Here is a 22,357-nt window from a genome sequence, read left to right as displayed (position 1 = left end):
CTAGAGCCAATTCGAGAAAACTTAGTGCATTTTCAGAATAAGGGGCCTCGAAATACCTTAAAATGACCTTAAAATGACTGCCTTTATATAAAAAAAAGTTGTGTTGGCCTGTGAAAATCGATAAACATCGTCAAATGATTCAAGAAACTGAAAGCAGTATATATTTACTACGGTGAAGGGTGCACAAAGAAAATCATATCTGAAATGTGGTAGAATTCGATATTTTGAGAGTAATACAGGTGTCAGTGTTCATGGAGTTGCTAATTAAACCACTTTGCTTGCTACAAGTTTGTGTTACTGCCTCTTATTGTGTCCATTAAGATGCTAGAGTGCATTAGAAGATAGCTGGTGAGCAGTTTCGGGGATAAGCAAAAATTCGATATTTTGAAAAAATTCAAACCAGGTGAACCAGGGTCAAACGTTAATATTTTTTTGTGAAATTTGGTGTAGGAGATACATTTACCAAAAGGAACAATATTCCAAACTGACGAAAAGTTTAAAAGAAAAAAATTTTTTTTTCGAGATTTTGCGCCAGCCTATTGCGGAGGGCTCAACTTGGTGTTAACCCATGGGGCCAGTGGCGGCTGGTGGCCTCCTGAATTGGGGGGGCTGCAAGGCAGCATATCCAAGAATTGTTGGAGGGCGATATCAGGCGAACCTTGCGGGCGTGTCGCCGAAGGCGACACCCACGGCGGGGGGTCTGGGGGGCCTCCCCCAGAAAATTTTTTACAATTACATTTAATTTGGTGCATTTTGAGAGCATTTTCAAAAGAAATTTGGGAGTAGAATAACAGTCAAAAATGCTGCTGTAGAGCTTGAAAAATACTAATATTTCAAATTTTTATATTCAAAATCAGTGCTAAATACAAATCAAACTATGTTCTATGCACTTCGTCGTTTTCTCAATAGTTCGCTCAGTTTGTTGTCTGCAAATATTTATTGTCGATCGCCGGCATCGGACACGATTGTCCACATACGATCCACACAAAAAAATACACAGAAACAAAAGACAAACAGAAGTACATTCACAGGAATGACGCTGAAGTAAGCAATAAATTTATTAATCAATCGTCCATTTCAGATCATGCGATCCATATCACACAAATTAAACATGCGAAACAAAAATCAATATTCAAAATGAAATATCATACTTAATCTGTTCAAACACCCAACTATAAAAAGAAATTTAAACTTTATCAATCGATGAATGTTGATATCACTGCTGTGCCATAGCAGCCATCAAGGCTAGGTAACGGCATAGCCTACATAGTGGTATTATAATGAAGGAGGTAGTTTGAGTTACGATAGCAGTCATACCTTATCAGGGAATCAACAATAGAGTTTGACGATGATTCACATTACCCAACAAAAAAAAGGCCCTTTTCCGTTGTAATGCATCAAATGTTATATGACATACAATGTTACACAAGACTTGATGTTCACGTAGCCTACGCTATAATGTTTGGGCAAATGGTGAATAATTCTAAATGCATTATTGAATGCAACACGCAAGCGATTAATTCACGTTGGTGATAATTTTCCCATGGTGACATGCATACATTGGGGTACAATATGAACGGAAGAGAACATTTTTAACTTCACTGGAGCTCTTGTAAAATTTTAATTTATTGGTAAAACAGTATAATGATCGTACTTGTCGGTTTATATCCTTGTCATCACACATTGCCGTGTCAAGAAATACACCCAAGTATCTGACGCTATCTACAGATTTGATTTGACTTCCGTTGAGCCGTGAAATTGGATTTAAATTTAACTTTAAGTGATTAGTTAGAAAATACATAGCAAACGACTTTTTGCAGTTAAAAACGATCTCATTACAAAGTACATAATCTTCGCACACACACAGTATATTGCAGTATACATGTAGTATAACCGTAGCTACATCTTTTTTGGAGCACCCTGCATGTATGCACCCACTGCTCCAGAACTAAAAATGCTTGGAAGTTAACATTTTTTATTCTTTCCTACAAAAATTATCTTTTGCCAGCTGAAGCCAGCTAGCAACCCTGCATGTATCACAATACAGAAGGACAAAGACAAAATCTCAATTCTATCACAAGTATAAATGCCCACTGGATGGCAAGTATAATTCAGTTCAATTCAAATTATTTTTCTTTGACAGAATGCAAAAGAAATGATATTGTAAAAAAGAAATACAGTAACAAAACCAACAAAAGGAAAAGGTGGCAAAACCTTAATGGTTTAAGACGTGCATGAAAGGATCTAATATTGCGGTATATGCATCGATAAATATAGTTAAGCACGGCCACCAAACCTGACACTTTAAAACAAGTAGATGAATTAGTTAAGAATCAGTCGCCTCCTCATTCCAGAAACAATTGGAGCGCCAATTCTTAAAGCAATGAGAACACGACTGAACCTAACATTACAAAAACAAACAAATACACACACACATATTGTAATTATAACCATTGATCTCGCTCAAGCCATAGGTGCCACATTTACTCTTTGCTACACATTACTGAGCATCACATATAAAGGACAGCGGACCTTTATTTATAGATGAATTCCATTCGGCGACTTTTTGCCATGGCAAAATGGTCAATTACCCTCTCGTTGAAATCTTTGGTTTCAGTTATTAAGCGATTTTCTATTGACACCATGGCTAATGCAGAAAGTCTTTCAGTACACATGGTGCTGCAGGGAAAAGGTTTTAATCCTTTTCAGTGATGAAAAGCAACGTTCTGGTTCTGCTGTTGACATTGGAGTGGTAAGTAGAATATTAGCTAGCTTTATTACTTCAGAAAAAGTTGATTGCATTCCTTCCAGGTTTAGCAACGAAAGCAGCTGCACAAGTCCACTCACTGAATGCATGTCATTTCTAGAATAGAGAACAGACAGCTCCGGTTTGAGCTTGTCTTTGATTAACATAGGGTATGCTTCACAACATTTTTCTAAAGCTTTTTCTGGAAACTGTCTTGCATATTGTGAAGCATTTTTCAAATTAAATAAAGTGCTTGCTTCAAGATGATTGGTGAACTTGAACCTTTCTTGACACTGCATTAAGACAACATCACATACTTCTTTAGCATCAATGATTTGGGATTCAGGCATTCTCCGTGTGGGTGAAGGTGACTCATTGTCTGCAGCAATGCCTTCCCTTATTCTTTGTATTGCTGACAGAAAATTATCCAGAGAGCACTGCACTTTGAATGACTCAAGCTCCACAGACTGCAGCTGAGCAAACAGTATGTCAACATGAGGCATGATTTTCGAAAAGAAATCTAACCAAAACACAAATTTTGGATCTATGAGCATTCGTTTTATACCAGCAGCAGCAAAGCCAGTCACCGAAGAGTTGCTTTGTTCCAAAGTTGAGCAGCATTCTATAAGTGCGTCTTTTACCTCCGATACAGCATTCACCGTCCTGCTTTTAAAATTCCATCGTGTTGCTGATGGGCGAGGAATACGCCTTTGAGCAACTTGGTCCAAAGCAGCCATTCTTTGAGGAGATTTGGAGAAAAAACTTGGGATTCCCGAAAGACTGTTAAAAAAGACTCTGACACTGGTATTCTGCGAAGTGGCTTTTTGTATAACCAAGTTTAGCTGGTGTGCATAACAATGGACAAAGTGTGCATTGCTATATACTTGCTTGATTCTTGATTGCACACCATTTCTTGCACCACTCATAGCAGCAGCACCATCATAAGTTTGTGCTACAAGTTTGGATGTATTGCTCCCAAGCAAAACTTTAAGTTCCTGAAATAGGATTGAAGACAGAGCTTCTGCTGTCTGGTTAGCAGGATTAAAAAAAACCCAAAATCTTTCAACAGGCTTCCCATGACTTTCACACCGTAGTACAATCACCATCTGTGTCTTCTCTGAGATGTCAGTAGTTTCATCACACATGATTGCTACAAATTCAGAGTGTGATATTTCTTCTTTAATTTTGCTTTTGCAAAGCTCAAGAATCGTTTCCAAAAGCTCATTTTGAATAGTTTTGGATGTACCTTTGAATACCTTTGCAGAATTAAAATGATTTTGGAAGCGTGAGTCAAGATTGGAAGCAAAATCAATTAACCCCATGAACACACCAGGATTTTTTGAGCCTTGACTTTCATCATGTCCCCTTAATGGCAATTCAAATCTGCCACAAAATTTTATACAATCTATAATCTTTGACAATACTGTTCTGTTCTTCGTTACTTCTTCATTATGTTTAGTAATGGAGAGTTGATATCCAGAATCTATAAGTGTAGCAATATTAACTCTGCCAAGCACTGAAAGACTCAAAGTATTGTTCATGTGGAAAGTTGATCTACTATGCTTCTCTGTCTTTCTACTGAGATGTTTCAGGTCTTTCACACCTACTTTGGTCCAGGAATGTTCTTGATCTCCACCAAACAGTAAACAGGGAAAGCAAAAGAAAGCATTTTCACTGTTGCAGCCACACAGCCAGTCATGATCATCATACACATTTCTGTTAAACTTCCTTGCATAAGGGTTACCTCTACTGGTGGATGATTGGGAAATGTCAAGGTTTGGAGTGGGTCTTCCTTGTGCTTTGATGCTAAGTTTTTCTTGCAGAGACAACTGGGAAAACCTAATTTTTTTCAATGACATTACAGAATTATCCATTGTATATAAATTGCAAAATGTTCCAATTAAAGTGTAAATTATTATAGCATAAACCTGTTAAGACAAATGAAATCATTGTCAATTTTTTTAAATGAAGGTAGATTCAGAGTCAAAATAAGAGTATCCATATATATATGATATTTTTTTTTTATTTATTTGCATCAGACTCAAGATGAAAGTAGAAACAAAGCAGATACTCAACTCCGAAGAGCTGAGTCGTAATGTACCGTACCAAATACAAAGATTGAGTGTAACAGTCTGTTCGCATTAGTTCATATATCCATTGGTTGGAAGACAAGTTACAGCGGGTTACAAACTGATATAATTTTTTACAAATGAAAGCTTGAAAAATGGTGATATTGTTATCAACGAATGCAGAGGTGATGCTGCATCGTCTTTGCAGATTAAACAACATTCTGTAACAATTATTGTATCCAACACGTAAGCGATTACTACTGGATAGAAGATAGTTACACCATAGTTGACAGGCATATAAAGGCATACAATAGGAACGAAACAACACATTTTTAACAGCAATCAAACGTTTGGAAAACCTTGCTTTTAACATGTTTTCAGAACAATACAATGACCGTAATTGTCGTTTCATGTCTTTATCATCAGGTAGAAGCGTTAATTATTACTCCAATATATTTCAAGGGTCTCAAAGCAGATACGATTTTTATTTAAATACCGTATTATATATGATCGGATTATAGCCAAATTTCAACATCTAGGCTTTATATAAAACACCAACAGTTTTGTTGCAATTAAATATAATGTCATGAGAAACTACATACATTTGACAAACATTGATGAGTTTCTGGAGTCCCTTGACACTTGATGCAAAACAACACAAGCCTTCAGCATACATTAAATGATTGAAGACAGGAGTTGCCAATGCAGCAGCCAACAGAAAGACCGTTTAATTCAGAAGATAAATCATTCATGTAGATGCACTTCTGCAGCATACCGGTACTAGACCTAGAGGGCAGACACTAGTGAAGCACCTAACTTAACTATCTATCACTCCTGACGGATCACTGAGTGGAAACAATTATCGTTCCTTGCCCTAGAAAATACTATACCAACCCTCAGCAGCATGGAGTCACATGCAAAGATCAAAACTGGGCAAAGATCAAAACCCTAACCTTATTCCTAACTCTAACCAGTGCTGTGTTAAGGGGAGGGCCAAGGGGGGCCCGGCCCCCGGGCCCACCATCTCAGGGGGCCCACAAATAACAGACATTTGCGTTTCAGTGAAGTTTTTTTTGATTTTCTAAAGTTTACTGCGTGTACTTGTCCATTATAAAGATGATTTAGGTCTTATTATCCTAAAACATCTCAAATTTGGGCCCTTACTACACTGAAACTTCTCTAAAAACACCATTACTATCTTAAAGAAAGTTAAAATACGACAACGTTAGTTCCGGTAACATGATCTGCAGAATTATATTTAACATATAGGCTATATAACAGATAGAATGCAATTGAATATTGAATTCAAGAAGGGCCCAATTGCCACAAAGTGTTTTTGCACAACCGTTTTAATTATTTTGGTCATTTACTTTTGTGGTGAAACTATGCTTACTGGTAATGATTTTATGCTTACTGGTAAGAAGCATCATACCTAATAAGTTCACTCGGTGAAGATTCTATGGAGAAACTATTTAGAAGTTGAAGTGTAATTGATGTAGTTGGGCCCATTTCAAAATCAATGGAAATATTGATAGGGTATTTTTTATGTGTTTATCGATATGTTTGAAAAATTTGGCTGTTTTTTTAGTATAATTTACAAGACATTGAAAGAAATTGGAAAGCACAAATAGTGAAATGAAAAAAAAATACTAAAGAGCCCTTTTTGAATTCATATACCGGTATTCAATTTCTTTTGATTGAAAGAAATCGGAAAGCACAAAAAGTAAAATAAAAAAAAATGGAGTTGGGCCCTTTGTGAATTCATATATATACGGTACGCCACCTATATATTCAATTTATTTTATGATTTATCATTTCATTTTTAACATTTACACTACTGTAATTATAAATATCCTTGACTAGTGATGTCACGAGCAGAAAAAAACTGTCCGCTGCAGCACTGCACATGTCTTCCCGTACACTACAATGCAAAACATCTCGAAATGTCATACTGCCTCTGCAGTCTGCACCATGAAGAATAAGAGTGCACTTGTGCAAGTGCACATCAAATGCAAGGGAATGTATTAAACAAAAGCAAATTTTGGAAAAAAATTTGGGCCCATTAAGGCAATTGAGGAACTTGCACCACTTGTTATCCACCTTTTATAGCTCATCTGAGTTGCTTTTTATTGAATGCTGGATACTTTTAGCAGAAACGTTCTTCTGTATTTACTTTTTTCTGAATATATGCACATGAAATTTCTCTTATCTTCAAATACCTTATAGGCCTGGCATATCACATGTTGTATGGTAGCCCACTGAAATTGCTTTGATCCAAAATAAAAATCATTCTTTCACAAGTTGTATGGTACATGTTGTTTCACATGTTGTATGGTAGCCCACTGAAATTGCTTTGATCCAAAATAAAAATCATTCTTTCACAAGTGACCTGTTTAAGTGTTTATTCTTGACACTAACCAAGGCTACCATACCCTAAAAACTTTAATTAACTTGAATGCCTGCATAAAATAATGAAAGCTTTGCCTTGGAATGAAATAATGTTAAATAAAAATAATTAAACACATGATTCTCAAAACTCTTGACACTGCTTTTGTTTACAAATTAAAATTTACAATCACAATGTTTTTACCTTGGTTGACTGAACAAGTAGTGTTGCCAGATAAACCATAAAGTTGGTGAAAAACAATAATGTTACCAGACCAGATGACCAAATCTGAATGAAAATTAATAATTTCTTCAGTTTTGGTTTTATCTTCAGATTTTATCGCGGTACCCCAACGCAAAGTTCAAACATTCAAAACTCTGCACGGTACGGTGGTATTACCGCGTCGTCACTATACTCCATTGCCAGCATTTTTTTTATTAGAAATTGTTAACACTTTTGGCTTTCATTCCGAGCAAAGGTGTAGCTAAGAAATGATAGACCTGTGTTTGCGGTTACTTACACTTGTGTTGTTTTCTAAACTGGTGAGAAAGTCTATTGAAGTGAACCACATTTCCATATCAGTGCAGTGAAAGTATACACAATACTATAGGTCTGTTTGACGATAGAGGGCCCAAAATTATTCTGGCCCCGGGGCCCACAGAGGGTTTAACACAGCACTGACTCTAACCCTTACCTTAATTAACCCTACCTAACTTTAATCCTAACTCTGGCAACACCTGATTGTAACTATGGCAACAAGTGTGTAAAAATAGCCACTTTGTAATAACAATAATAGGATGGATAAAGAAAACCGGACATAAAAGAAACCCATCCTCAGGCAAAAGCAGGTTTCGATGTGGCCCAGGAGAGCAGGTGTTGAGCTCTTTTTATGGTCAGACTGCACATCACAGTCACACAGTAGCCTAAGACGATTGAGGTTCGAGATCCAGTGTAAGTTATTGTTTCTTGTCCTAGCACTATTGTTTCTTGTCCTAGCACTGTTGTTTTCTTGCCCTAGTACCGGTACATCCTATAACCTGTTGAATACCCTAATCCTACAGCTATCACATTTACAGTCATGTCTCATCGCTACTCTGCGAAACAAAACTTAACTTTAAAAAGTCTGTAGAATTATTCGGTTAGGGGGGGGGGGCTGTTTTCCATGCAGCCCCAACAGATTCAAAAATTGCTGTTATGTATTCTGTAAAATACCAAAAGAGGTGGAGCTTCAAGGATATTTTTTAGCCAATCAGAGCACTTGAAATCCAAAATCTGGGGCTGCAAAGAATGTTGTCCCAAAGCCATGTTTCCAAACAAATTTTTAAATATTTTAATTTTCAATCCGCAATCCATAAGTGAAAAAAGTAATCGGGTCGGACAAACACAGAGGAAAACATATCTTCCCTTTTTTCTCTTTCTTTCAGGGGGGGCTGCAGCCCTGCAGCCCCATGGCACGAGCCGCCACTGCATGGGGCCATTAAGACGGTCACTATTTCAGCATATTAAAGTAGAAGTGCTGCAGTTTTTGATTTTTTGTTTGTTTGTTCAATCCAGGCTTATCTGGTGGTTGAAGATTTAGATTAAGTGGACGAGAAAGCAATGAAGCCAATTTTCGTGTTCACCTTCAGGCATGTCTTTCAGTGTCTTGCCAATGACACAGCCGCATGCTCTTGGGCGGTGTCGAACCGGCGCTCTTTCGATTGCCGTTCCATCGCTCTCACCACTCGGCTATGCAGCAGAAGATTTTTGAACAACTCATCAGTATCCAATTACCAATGCGGATTAATTAAAGAAGTAATTCCTAACCTATGATTAAAAATATTTGTGGCTTTCAATTTGCTATAATCCATTTAGGCGACAGTGAAAAAACCAGAAAGATATGAAAAAAAAACTGAGAAGAGACGTGTGGCGTCACCATCACACGTCACAAGTTCTATTCGCTCACCCAAATGAGATAGTCCAGCTTTAAAACTTTGAAACATAGAGAGCTGAAAACAAGAAACAAAAGAATAAATACAATCTTAAACAGGTGACAGTACTACTATAATGATCAAACAATACAGCTCAGTAGCGCTGATGACCATCCTTGAAAACTTACAAAAAACTTAAAACCACAAAGACTTGAATTAATCGGTAAATGTCAGCCATCTTTACATTTGGTTTGAATCCTTATCCTTGGTGGAGGCTCTTGACGCAGGGCCGGTTACCGAAATTGGTAGAGTGAAGTTTTCTGATTGTTGAAGTGTTGTTGCCTGGAAATTATTCCATTCACTAGGTGCCGCTGAATGGAGAGCAGTCCTGAAAGTGCGTTGCTCAAGCGCACACCCCGAGTGTCGAACCAGCGCCGCGTGATCTTGAGCCGGGCCCTTAATCACTGAGTTAACGGGGCGGACAAAGGGTAGTATATACAGTATGGAAGTCTGCTTCACCTGCTTTCAAGCCTTCTACCTGTTGTGTTGATATGATGACTGGTTCCTGGTACATGGTCCACAATACAGCTTCATAGCATGGTGGGGTGGTGAGAGATCCGAAGTATCTGTAGTAACTACCAGTGTTTGGTAAGAGGGAAATGAGTTCCGGGCCTTCCAGTAAATCCGCCGTTTCTCCTACAATAAAAATTCAAAGTCATAGATGAACCATTGTTTTCAACCAATACAGCTAAATCTAGGCTCCGAACTTGGTACGCGTGCCCCTGTGATACGTAAGAGAAATTATGGAGGAACACGAGCAAGTTTCTTGCATATCGTGCTTCAACAGTTTTCCATGCCAAACTTTCACTTGAAAATGACTGAAGAACTTTTACAATCATTTTTTAGATTTACTTTGAAACAAAGCCAATTAATGCATCAAATTAAATGTGTGAGAAAATAAAGGAAACAGTTAAAAGATACCTTTTTATGTTCTTCCGTGGCCTACGATATAACACGGCCGGATATCGTGCCGCGAAGAGAAAAAATTAGAGGGGTAACGCGTTGCGTCTGGCAACACTGTCAGTTCAATTTTCACCATTTAATTTCATTCTCTGAAGTTACTAAACTGTAGCCTAAATGTAAAGTGTTGCTGTTGCAGAACAGCTCCTATAAAACCAAAGCTTTTAAAATGGTATCTGTTACAAGAGTAGGCACTAGGTAGCACCAGTAATCATACACCATTTTAAACATCTTTGGTCTTGTTAAAACCTTTGCTGTAGCAAGCAGTATCAATTTTGCTGACAAAACAGCAAATGTAATTCGGAGTGGCTATTTTTACCCACATATTGCCATGGTCACAATCAGGTTTTGCCAGAGTTAGGATTAAAGTTAGGATGGGTTAAGCTAAGGATCTTTGCCCAGGACTAAACAAATTTTCAAAATACAAGTTTTGTTTTCAACAGCTTTGAACTTTTCTCAAATTAGGGCAGAATTCCTTATCTGGCAATGCTATTAAGCCATATCTAATCTAATTTGAATTGCTGATTGGAGCAGCTTGATAATGCTTGAAGATAAACAATAACAATAATATAGCGATAACTTTTTGCACAGAAAATATTACTTAGCAATAGTGCTTAACAGGTTAAGATTTTAGTGCAGTGATGACACCACAGGGTAGACGTATATTGTGCTGCAGTACTAAGTTATGCTCTATGTTATAATCTGCAATAATGGGTAGGTATTACATTATTATTTATTAGATTGTTCAGTTGTGTGATGTGATCTAGGCCGTAGTCAGGATCGAGAGCAGCAATTAAATAGTTTGCATTTTTTCCAAAAATCCTTTTATTAACATTTAGTAATTTGATGTCGAATTTTTGAAAAATATCCTTGTACAAAGCCCAGAAGCAACCAAAGTAGAGGAAATTTTGGCTGATATTCCAAAAACCACTTGGTTATAACCAGTATATATTTGTCAAATGTCACAAGGTTGAACAGACATAATCATGCACATTAAAATTTTTCTGTGGAAGTCAAGTGCCTCATTTTCGTCAATATAGCTACAGCCTTGGTTTAGATAGTTTATGTGCTTATACTGTAATTGTACTATATTAATTATAAAATACGTGTGTAGCTTAAGCAATATTTGGAATACCGTTAATCGGGGTGACTTTCGACAGTCAGTGTGACTTTGACATTCGTTATCAAAGTCAAACTGAACGTCAAAATTGTGGTGTCCAAAATTCTGTATAGTTGTGTTTTTATGATAGTAAATTTGTATTTTGTGTTGTCTTTGTAGATACTGATTAAGTTTGATACTATACTGTAACAATTATGCCACGAGTCTACAAACGGAAAGCTGGGTCGAGGGGGTATCAAACTGCATATACTCAAGTAGACCTAGAAAATGCTGTGCGGCAGGTGCAGAATGGACGATTGACCATTCATGCTGCACCGAAGCAGTTCAAAATACCATATGGAACGGTTTGGAACAAGACACGTCCAACAGTGAAACATGCAGGAAAACCAGGTGGATAATCAGTGTTATTGGCTGCTGAAGAGACAGCACTCGTAAAAGTCATCAACCACCTGACTGATTGGAAATTTCTATTATCGTCTTCTGACGTTCGTTACCTTGTACAAGATGTTAATCGACAAGGTAAAACCATAAAAATCTTCCGGGAAAACCTGCCTGGTTGGGACTGGCTAAAAAAATTTAAGGAACGTCAACATTTTACACAACGACTTGCTGACAATGTGAAGCCAAGCCATGCTGAAATTAGTTCAACTATCGTGAAAGAATATTTCAAAAACATTTATGAGGAACTGAATGGGTAGAGCCCTAAAACGTGTAGAATTATGATGAAACCAATGTAACAGACAATCCAGAGGCTAAACAGTGCATTGTAAGAAGAGGACTTCGAAGAGTGGAAAGATATCACACTCCAAGCAAACCGTGAGCATGATGTTTTGCGAAAATGCAGTGGGAGAGTATCTCCCTCCGATGGTCGTGTATAAATCAAGGAATCTCTATGCTGGTTGGACGGAAGGTGGCCCTCCTGGTGCATTATACAATCACTCAGTTAGTAGTTGGTTTGATTTCACTACGTTTGAGGAGTGGTTCAAGTTGTTTCTGGACCATGTAAAGGAGAAGCCTGGGAAGAAAGTGCTTATTGGGGATAATTTGGCATCACATTTCAGTACACAGTGATAGCTGATTGTGAAGAAAATGATATCAAGTTTATCAGTTTAGTACCCAATGCAACCCATCTACTTCAACCACTGGATGTTGCCGTATTTGGGCCAGTAAAGAAGATGTGGAGAATGATACTGGAGGACTGGAGAAAGGAGAGCAGAGTGAGGGGGCAGCATACGAAAGACTGTGTTTCCATCGCTTTTGAAATGACTGTGTAACCAGATGGAGGAGAAAAAGGAAAACCTTGCAGCTGGATTCAAGGCTTGCGGTCTAGTACCTCAGGATGAGCAGCAGGTGTCTCCCTGATACAAACAACAATCCAACTGAGACAGTCCAAGAGGCCCTGGGAGAAGTTGTGGCAAACATGTTGAAGGAGCACCTGTCTCCACCAGCAACAACACGTCAAAAACGTGGCCCCAAAGTAGCAGCAGGGAAGGCATATACGTCTGAAGACATAGCTGCACAGAAAGAAATGTCGAAGATGCCATCTGGAACAGGATCTGGAAGCACCAGTAGTCAGAGAGGCAAGAAACGCAAGGTCATTGAAGTACCATCAAGTTCTGAAGAAGAAGATGAAAGCGAAAGTGACAATGACGGTAGCTGTGATACTTTGCCACATCGAATTTTCAAGTTTTGGCTGACCAGATTAGCAATTGAACCAAGCATATCAGCGTATGATTACAATTTTATGTTGAATGCTTTTTAACACATCATTATGTCCATAAATTGTTCAGAAATGTAAAATATTTTGTCTGTTAATCATTGTAAAGCTGTTAGTATATGCAACTTTGTGCAGAAAAGTTACCCCTCTAATTTTTTCTCTTCGCGGCACGATATCCGGCCGTGTTATATCGTAGGCCACGGTTCTTCTAATTTGACTAATATCCTAATCAAACTAAAAAGGTTGTGGATTACGGGAAACTATCAATATAGGCCTACAGTAAAGTATTCTGCAGGTACTGGATGCAGACTATTACATATAATACTATTACAAACCTTTATAATGCACTTGCTGCGCAGCGTCCAACAACTTTTGAAAAGGAGGGTTGTCACTAGCTTTTGGATCAGCTTTCAAGAAAACCCCTAGAACTGCTAACCCGTCCTTCAAGTCTTTAGCTTGGTCCATGTCCAGAGAATTCTTGATGTGAACGATATGCATCTGCAATGAGAACGTTTACACTTGGAGGGCGCGAACTACGAATCTACATGTTGAGCATAGGCCAATACTTGCTAACACCAGATTGTCTTAGAACATCTTTTTCCCAATGATACGTTGACCAGTAAAATGTTTTATAGGTTTATTTTGAGGTCAATAAGCCCTAAAACCTAACATTGTTGTATTTTAGTCTGGAAGGAAAGTTTGCTGAACATGAGTTCAGTATCTACATTTTGGACTTTTTATTTGTTGATTAGATTGACCAGGCGTTCCAACCATTTCGCTACAAAGATAGAGAAACTTTCTTTTTGCATTCAGACTAACAAACCGGTAATTGAAGATTTATAAAAGGTAGACGGGACGGAAAGGAAGCCAATCTTCGTGTCCACCTTTAAGCACACGTGTAAGTGACCTGCTAAAGACACAGCTGCGTACACATCGAACAGGCGCCCTTTCGAATGTTGTGCCACGGTTCTCACCACTCGGCTAAGCAGCTGGCATTCTTGAGGAGGCAGCCACAGAAATTAGCTCTCTCTCCCCCAACATCAATTTAAATTCCAGCTTTTCAAGAAATAACGATAAAATTCGATATGATAAACTAAAACGTTCGGTTCGATGCGGCCATTCAAATCCATTATTATATCTTTTAAATAAATGTATATTTGATTTAATAAAGCTTTGGTAGAGAGTTTGCTTTTTTGAACCATAGACAAGAAAAAAAGAGCAACCTTTGGCGGGTTTAATATAATGCATTACATACAAAATACATAACATAATAACTCAAACGTTTTCGACACGTACGTGTGTCCTCATCAGGAATTAAATCTGCAATATACATAAATTGATTTAATAACTAACGCAAAACGTTGTGGGTACATATAACGGTGCTCAAGTTAGCAAAGGGTGTTTCTGTTCCATCTAACCAACAGCTACGCGATGTTCAATTAGATGAATAATAATAAAACGAGATGAATAAACAGTTAACAAAATGAAAAACAGTTGAAAACACAAAATGTTTCTGTTATTGTTTTATCTATTTTCTCAACAACACGATTTGAAAGAGCTCCGTAACTTTGCTGCCATAAGAAAATTAAACCAGTGGCTACATAATTATCTAAACAGCTCAGAAAAAACAAATTGCAAAGTAAACCACGCAGCATCAACTCTCTAAGTCAAAGGAAAAGATTACAATCTCTTTTGTTAACAATCCCTCAATTTATCAACATCGCCAATTGTTGCCTCAACGCAACAAAATAAATTCAGTAACAAATAATTAAAAAATATAATCAAACAAACGGCGTCCTTGTAACATTGTTTGCGGACAATACAAACCAAGCCAGTTAAGTATGTGGTTTCTGTACGTTGATAAGACGTTATAAAGCAAGCACGGACGGAAAATAAATTAATGAGTGGTTTTTTATCAGATACTATTACACTAACACCAAACTCAACAAACATTGTATGAAGAATTAAGGAAGCGGACTCAATCGGACTAATCGTTCTCACTGTGGAATGTTCTCACTGTTCTCACAGCTTATCGTGGACTCACTGTTCACACAAAGACTTCAGTCTTCTGTTTTTTTTTTCTGAACACCAACAAGAGTAGATTAGCATTGTCATCCCTACATGGTGACATGATAATGCACAAGGAAATGCATGAACGAAATGAATACCGCAGATCTAAAACACAATCTAAATCTCGAAACAAGTTTTGTTTTGCAGCGACACAAATAAACCACGAATTCCAGTATGATGACCATTGAGACCGATTACATCCGCGAAACAAAAGCTGGCCAGAAGGAAAAGTTGATTTTTGAAGATGTTACGTTTTTCAAACGAAATGTCATCTATGCATTGAAAAATGTCTATTCGTCGTTGTATAAGCCTCTGGAGCTCAGAGTCTATTCTCTTACCACTCAGATTCACGATGTTCACTGACTACAACTGAAACATGGCATTGTCAAGGTAACAATGCATGCATCTGCTCAAAATCTGCTCAAAATCAATCCAACGATTTTACAAATGCAAATATACCAGTTCATTATTTCAGTTACCATTCGCACCTTTACATAGCACAAGCTGTACAATAGATATTACTTTATTGAGATGGTACTGCTATTTTACATTCATCAAATGCTGGCATTTGCACAACAATCTAACCTCTTAGTGTAATTTATTAAGTTAATGAGCTCAATGCCACGTAAAAAACTAAGCACAACAAATTCAAACAAATTTAATCACTACAACCATGCTACAACTATCTAAAAAAGTCAATGTGTTTCATTCTTAGCCGGATCTTTACAAAAATTAATGGGGTAGGCAATTTAACGCAGTAGAGAATAACTACTCGCCCAGTCAAGCCGGTACTATAGGAAAGCCCAATTACGGATCCATAGAATGCAATGACTGGAAATTCTATACTTAAAGATATGACGACAGGATGACTTCTTATTCATTGTAGGCCCATGTGAATTAGTCCTTCTAAGTTCTGAATAATATCACTTCACAAAGCAAACCTGATTGCTTTGGTACTTATCACGCACTGGTTAAGAGAAAAAGGTTAATAGTTGGCCGAAGAAAAGTTTAAACTTTAATATGGAAGCTTCACAATGTAGGCCATGATACATTTTTTAATTTATTTTTTTATGTGTTCGTTTTACATAAATGCAACTTGGCAATGCAAATAAAACTTTCGATACTCTACCTCTGCATCATAATGTTCTCCATTAACAGTATGCTCAGAACCTCCTGAGGTAGAACCACTGCTAGACCAATGAAAATGAAGTTGCAACGCTCTGTATGTTCCGTTGATTCCAAAACCTGAGAGCTGGAACTGCTTTTGTGAAGGAAGCGAAAGTTTAACTGAAATTGCAAAAGATTTCATGTAAACTTGTATGTTAGTCTTGCGTTTTATCATATGGATAAAGTTATTTTTCCAGTTGGCGTGTCTGGGTCTGATCTATTTATAACTTGTGCACCTTGCTTCAAATGTGAATTATTCCAGCCTGTTCAAAAGTTCATTGCTACACCCAGGGCAATAGATTTTCCTGGCAAAATGTTTCATGCTTAACGGATTGCTTGTTAAAAACAACACAGAGAAAAAATTTCAATTTTCTGAAGAATTCGTATAAATAAAACGTTGTTCACTGTTAGAAACTTCTCGCTGTGGAACAGCCACAAAAATTGAGCCGCTTAACCGCAATTTATAAAAAACACTACAACTAAAGGTCACATTTGGCTAGCAATGCCCAACTAGCTGCATGCCAAGCGTGGCACCAGCACCAGCTACGATCCCTCAAATATTCGTATGTGATGCCTCATTACCTCTTGGTCTAAAGCTGCAATGGCTTATTAAGTAAGAACAATTTTTTTCTTTAAGACCAATGTTGTTTTAGTATTTACGAGGTGTTCTCCATGTCAGAAAGTAGCATTGGAACGGCACACCGCGGGAGTTCTGCACCCAGGACATGAGTGATGGAAGGAAGAAGTGCAAATCAGCTTTTCGTTAACTCAATAAAATAAAAACTGGCGTCCAGTAGACTTGTATTTTGCAGCACAAATGCATTCATGGTAGGGGCGTAGCCGGCAAAACATTTCGGGGAGAGGAGTGGGAAAAATAAGTATTATTGCACATTTAATTGAGTCCGGCAACGAGTCGCCGAATGCAAAGCACCCAACGGGAAGTCTTACAAAAAAAATTAAAAAAAAACAACTTAAAATTGCGCTTTATGAGAGTACTTTCATTATAAATCGATAGTAAAACTCTGTCAAATAATGCTGTAACAGAGGGTTAAATGTCTATTTAAAATACTTCGGGGGGGAGTGCGCCCAACGAGCCTTTTATTGATACTGGGCCCAAATAATTCTCTCAACTACGGCCGTACCTACCCGTGTGGCCGTTGTTGGTGAACTGAGATCCAGAGAGAGATTGTTGATAACCCTCCAGCTGCAGCAAACCGAGTCCAGCATCTGGAAGCAAACTCTTAGTGTCGATGTCGATCGGAGACTGCCCGGAATAACCACAAGCGGGCGCTAGTGAAGACCATTTATCCGAACCTTAATGTTGAAACAAGATTTCATTAGCAACTTCACTGCTTCATTGTGGCTCATTTGGGAATCAGTTAAAGTCGTAATTGTGGTTCACAACTGTATCAACAGTAATCATAAAATGTTTTTTTTATTATTATTAAATTTTAGTATAAATTCTTTTGCTAAAGACTTTTAGTCTGGTAATAAATGAATTTGTTTAAACTGCATATTCTCATCAACACACATATTAACTAAAGCATGTTGTCAACATCTGTCACGTATTTATTCTTCACTGTGCTTTATCAGGCTGAGCAACTTCAGACAAGGCGCCTGCCTTTGGCCATTCCGTGGTAAATTGTAATCGTCACAATAGCGATTATCGAGCGTTGTCCCATGAGTTTCTGCTGGTCTGTATTTTGTTGTCGGGATTTAATTTAATCGGCAAATTCAAGATGAAACCAACGTTCTCCACATCAAAGTATGACAAGTGCAGTGCTAATCTGCATTTATTTTTTAAGGTAACGACTGTCTCTCTAGTCTAGCCTATATAGGCAGAATGTTGAACTATTCTACTGTAAATAACTCCAACAACTGGAGATGATAGAAATTATAAATTACAAACTAGAATACCGCGTAAATACGGTTTATAGGAAAAAATAATTTGAAGTATAATCAAATTACATATGACCAGTGGTGGATGCAAGCGCGTATTGGACTTTGCCCCACTGTTTTAAAGAAAGGCTTCTGTAACTTGACGAAGTAGAGCACGACATTTAGCTTGGTTTGGGTGGCACTGTCAACGCAGTAGGCTATTATTAACAATGTTACTATTGACTAAGTTGGCTAATACTACATCGATGGCCGAATGCCCACTCCCTGCCTACGCCACTGCATATTACACTAAACAGAAAGCGAAGGAAATCTTTGACTTTGCTTTCAATGTATTCTTATAGTTAAACGAATAAACTCAGTACCTGTGGGCCCCGCATACTTCCATTCAATGCCGCTGCCTAAACAAAACAAAAACAATTACACAAATTAAAGATATGCAAGAATTCTTAAACGTTTGTGTAGAAACAGAAAGTAAAACATCATACAAGTTGTGTTGATATCAAGAAAACAGCGAGATATCGGCAATCAAAAACACTTTCCAGAACTCAGCATTGCATACAGCAGCGATGACAGGGGTTTCAGGGGGAACTTTGCACCCGAGCATGTAAGAAACAAGCATCTTCCCAGGGGTAACAAGAGACTGAACGAAAACGACGTATATTCTTTGGAGTCGCATGCGGAGTTTCAATTGCACTGGACTGCCATTACCCTCCCATCCGCCATAATCACATCTAATCTGCAGATGCAAACATAACCGTAGTGGATGGGAGTGCAGAGGCGGCCGCTCGACCACTACAACAACAAAAAAAAACATTATATACCAATTTGAGCAGAAAAGTCTATTTGTTTGGGCAAATGCTAAAAAATCGCAAATTGCTGAGTTTTTAAAAATTTATTTGAAATGACCCCCAAAATGATTTATTCTCCTACTGCTGTGAATGCAAATGAGGCAGAAAATGGGTCAAAACTGGAACTTTTGTGTGGTAGATTAATGATTTGAACTTCTAGTATTATTGCAAATTCAACTCAAAATATTCTCTTTTTGCCGAAGGTTGGTTGATTTTCTAAAGCACAAAAGATTTGTTGTTGCTCTCAGCCAAAGTTTCAATCTTTGCTGTGGAATGTTGGTACGGAACAAACAAACTTTCACCGAAGGCAGCGGGTTGTAAAAAAACTGTGACTATGCAAATGCGCCATGTCACAGTAGAGCAGACTTGCGTCAAGATATTTCAATCGAGACCATGGTTTAACCGCAATGTCATTGGCAAATAGAATTTTAAACCTACAGATTCAGCCGTCGAAGTGCAAGCAACAACTGTTTGAAAACAATTCGTCTGTAACTTCGTTTCTTCAAATATTAATTATATCTCTTTTGTTTCGAATTTAGTTTTATTATGGAAACCTCAACAGAATAAAATACCTTTCGAACTATTTTCTCAATGAAATTCGTTTCCTTTAGCTCAAATTCGCGAGATTGCAGTATTCCATTTTATTTATTTTTTCTAATTTATTTCAGTACGTACGTTTCTTTAATCTTAAATGCTCATGTTTTGGTTTTTCTTTTTTTGTATTGGTTGTAAGGTTTAGTCGTCCCCGCATGGCTTCATCAACTGTCACACCTCCAGTTGCTTTAGGTATGTGGAACCAACTGATTCATTCAACTAATTCATTTACTTTAAACTGTCAGGTTTGGTGGCCGTGCTTAATTTACTTTCATCTACGTATCCTTTAAATCTGCATCTCATTTGCTGTTGGTTTGTTCCCGTGTACTATTTGTAACTGCATCGTTGCTGTTGTTTTCCGACAAAGAAAAATAAATTGAATTAAAATATTTTTAAATTTAAACTATTTGAAAATACAAAAGATGACCAGCTCTCGATATGTTCTGTGGCACTTACAACTTGAAACGCTACATTTTAATCAGACGGCGGTCATTCTTGCAAAACAATGTATGAACGACCATATCCCATCGTTATAATTGTTGGTATTAACATGTAGGTGACGATAAACCACCGTCAGCTATAATACGCGATATACCAACACGTCTGCGAATGGAACAAGTGGTAAAACAAAACCTTTAATTTTATTATAAATAGTGTCCTGAAAGCAACAGTTATTAATTGCCGAGTCAGCATAAGTGTCATTTGTAGAGAGATTGAAATGACATAAACCGCAACCTTTGCAGTCTCGGAACTCTTCAATAGCACAGCAAATTTTCTTTTCATTGATTCAATGTCTGCAAATGTTGCTGCAAAAGCAGAGCAACTGAGTTCAATGACAAAGTTGCTCTGCTCGCGAAGACAAATCACAAGTACAACGCCTAACTAACGATTTGCAATTTGTAACTTTTATCAACATTTAGCCAGCGATTTTTTACATTGACTCAACGTTTGCAGACGTTCAATTAATGTAAAAAACGACAGTGAAGTAAAACTGAAAACTTCTTTGAGCTGGTCAATGGAAAACTGCAGATGGTCAGCCGTCGGCAGCCGTGGCCGAGTGGTTAGCGCGTTGGGCTCGCAGTCGAGAGCCTGCATGTTCGACTCCAACCACCCGCACTTGCTGTTGTTTCTCTGGGCAAGAAACTTAACGATAATTGCCTCTACCTAGTGATCGATTTCGAGTAATGGGTAGTACCAAATTGAAGTCATAAGTAAAGTAGACAACCGGATAACAGACATTGCCGTCGGCTGCAGCGTGGGTCAGGTGTATGTCAGAAGGCGTACACCGATGCATAGCGCTCAAGTCCGCTTTCCCGCAATGCAGGATAAAGATAAACAAACAAACAAACAAAAATCAGGCTCATTGTTTAACCAAAGCTTAATTATGTCCTGCACACTCAGTGCACACTGCACAGGCCTTGCCAACGTGCGAACCAGTAATAGTGACTGGAGGCCGATGTAATTTTGGTTTTGAACTCCAGACTAAATGTGCTTTATTTCTATTTGAAATGATAGTTTTGATAATCCAAATGGCCAAAGTGTGATCTCTGAACATAGCCATAGGAGATTGGGGTGCAGAGGAACGGTCGTTTCCCTGCTGCAAATAATATTACATATTTTGCCCGCCCCTCCAAATGTTCTATTTTCCTACGGCTATGCCCCTGAATCTCAAACCACTGCAAAACTTTTAGTTTTACGTAAAAAATGATATTTATCAACTACTACTCAAAATATCAACTTATTCTATTGATCTTTGACTGCTATCAAGCGTAGAAGATTGCCTTCCAGTCAAACGTAAAGCTTGCACGCTATAACACAGCACACAGTAGGCTATATAACGCCATATAAAACAATATATAATGCTATACCACCCAGGCCATGCACGCTTGCATGGCCTGTGTGAGTGTGTGTATAAGTTACCATAATTTCAATGTTTGGCAATGTTGCAGTCTACAAAAAAAAGTAATTTTTTGTCGGTTGAACAATCAATTGTTTGCATCGTTTCACAGATAACAATGCTGCATTGTGTGGCCGTTACCCATGAAAGTAGCATTAAAATTACGATGTATTGCATATGTTTCTCGGCAATTGAGTGCAGCATGAATTGACACCAATAGCCAGTAGACAACTAGACACGTTTCGCACATCAGGCTGGACGAAAACATGTGTATCGCTGTCAATTCACGCTACACTCGATTGCCGAGAAACACATGTTTCTGGAAAAGTCTGGCTAGGGAAGAGGCTACACCGGTATGGTTAGCAAAACGCAATGCTCTTTGTTCCATAGTGAGTGCTCAGCCATGTGCTGGCTGCTGACGCCAGGTAGATCGCTGCTTTCAGACATATGTTGCAAAATAGGTGCAAAATACACAAACCCGATAGCCATAAAACATCGAATAAAATAATTTATAACAAATACAGGTAAAAAAATTCACAAAAATTGTAAAAGAAAATTAAAGATACGAGTGGCATTCATCATAATATATCACAAAATATTTCATTCAGCAAATTTTTATTTCGATACGGTATCTTAATATAATTTTATGTTTCAAAAACTGCTTTCAAGTTCTGTAAAACTAATGGACAAATATTTTGGAATGTTTTTTTTCGGCGAGGTCTTGCTAAAGCAAATAAACTTTAAAATTAATTAACTTGCTTAATGTATATTTGACTTACTTAGCGTTTTTCTTGCCAAAATAAAAATTTGAAAAGAAATTAGTAATGCCTTTGCTGAGTACATATGTGCTGGCTGTATTTTGACTTTGAATGGACTAAAGTTTAATTCTATTTCATAAAACCTGGGAAACTGCC

At 37.7% G+C, this 22,357-nt stretch overlaps 1 protein-coding gene across 1 annotated transcript in view; it reads right to left on the bottom strand.

The window, feature by feature from the left end:
* Nucleotides 1-22,357, bottom strand: part of LOC145769435 (uncharacterized) — a 42,849-nt gene extending 20,492 nt beyond the window's left edge. The window contains exons 1-7 of the mRNA XM_082581077.1: nt 22,223-22,357; nt 18,467-18,502; nt 17,352-17,519; nt 16,168-16,325; nt 13,304-13,466; nt 9,650-9,807; nt 9,147-9,189 (exon numbers count right to left, since the gene is read on the bottom strand). Coding sequence (XP_082437203.1) covers nt 9,147-9,189; nt 9,650-9,807; nt 13,304-13,466; nt 16,168-16,325; nt 17,352-17,519; nt 18,467-18,502; nt 22,223-22,286 — 790 coding nt within the window. The 5' untranslated portion in view covers nt 22,287-22,357. The remainder of the gene's footprint in view (nt 1-9,146; nt 9,190-9,649; nt 9,808-13,303; nt 13,467-16,167; nt 16,326-17,351; nt 17,520-18,466; nt 18,503-22,222) is intronic.

Source organism: Aplidium turbinatum, chromosome 4 (assembly GCF_918807975.1).
Source record: "Aplidium turbinatum chromosome 4, kaAplTurb1.1, whole genome shotgun sequence".
Taxonomy (NCBI): domain Eukaryota; kingdom Metazoa; phylum Chordata; class Ascidiacea; order Aplousobranchia; family Polyclinidae; genus Aplidium; species Aplidium turbinatum.
This window is presented reverse-complemented; position numbering and strand designations above follow the sequence as displayed.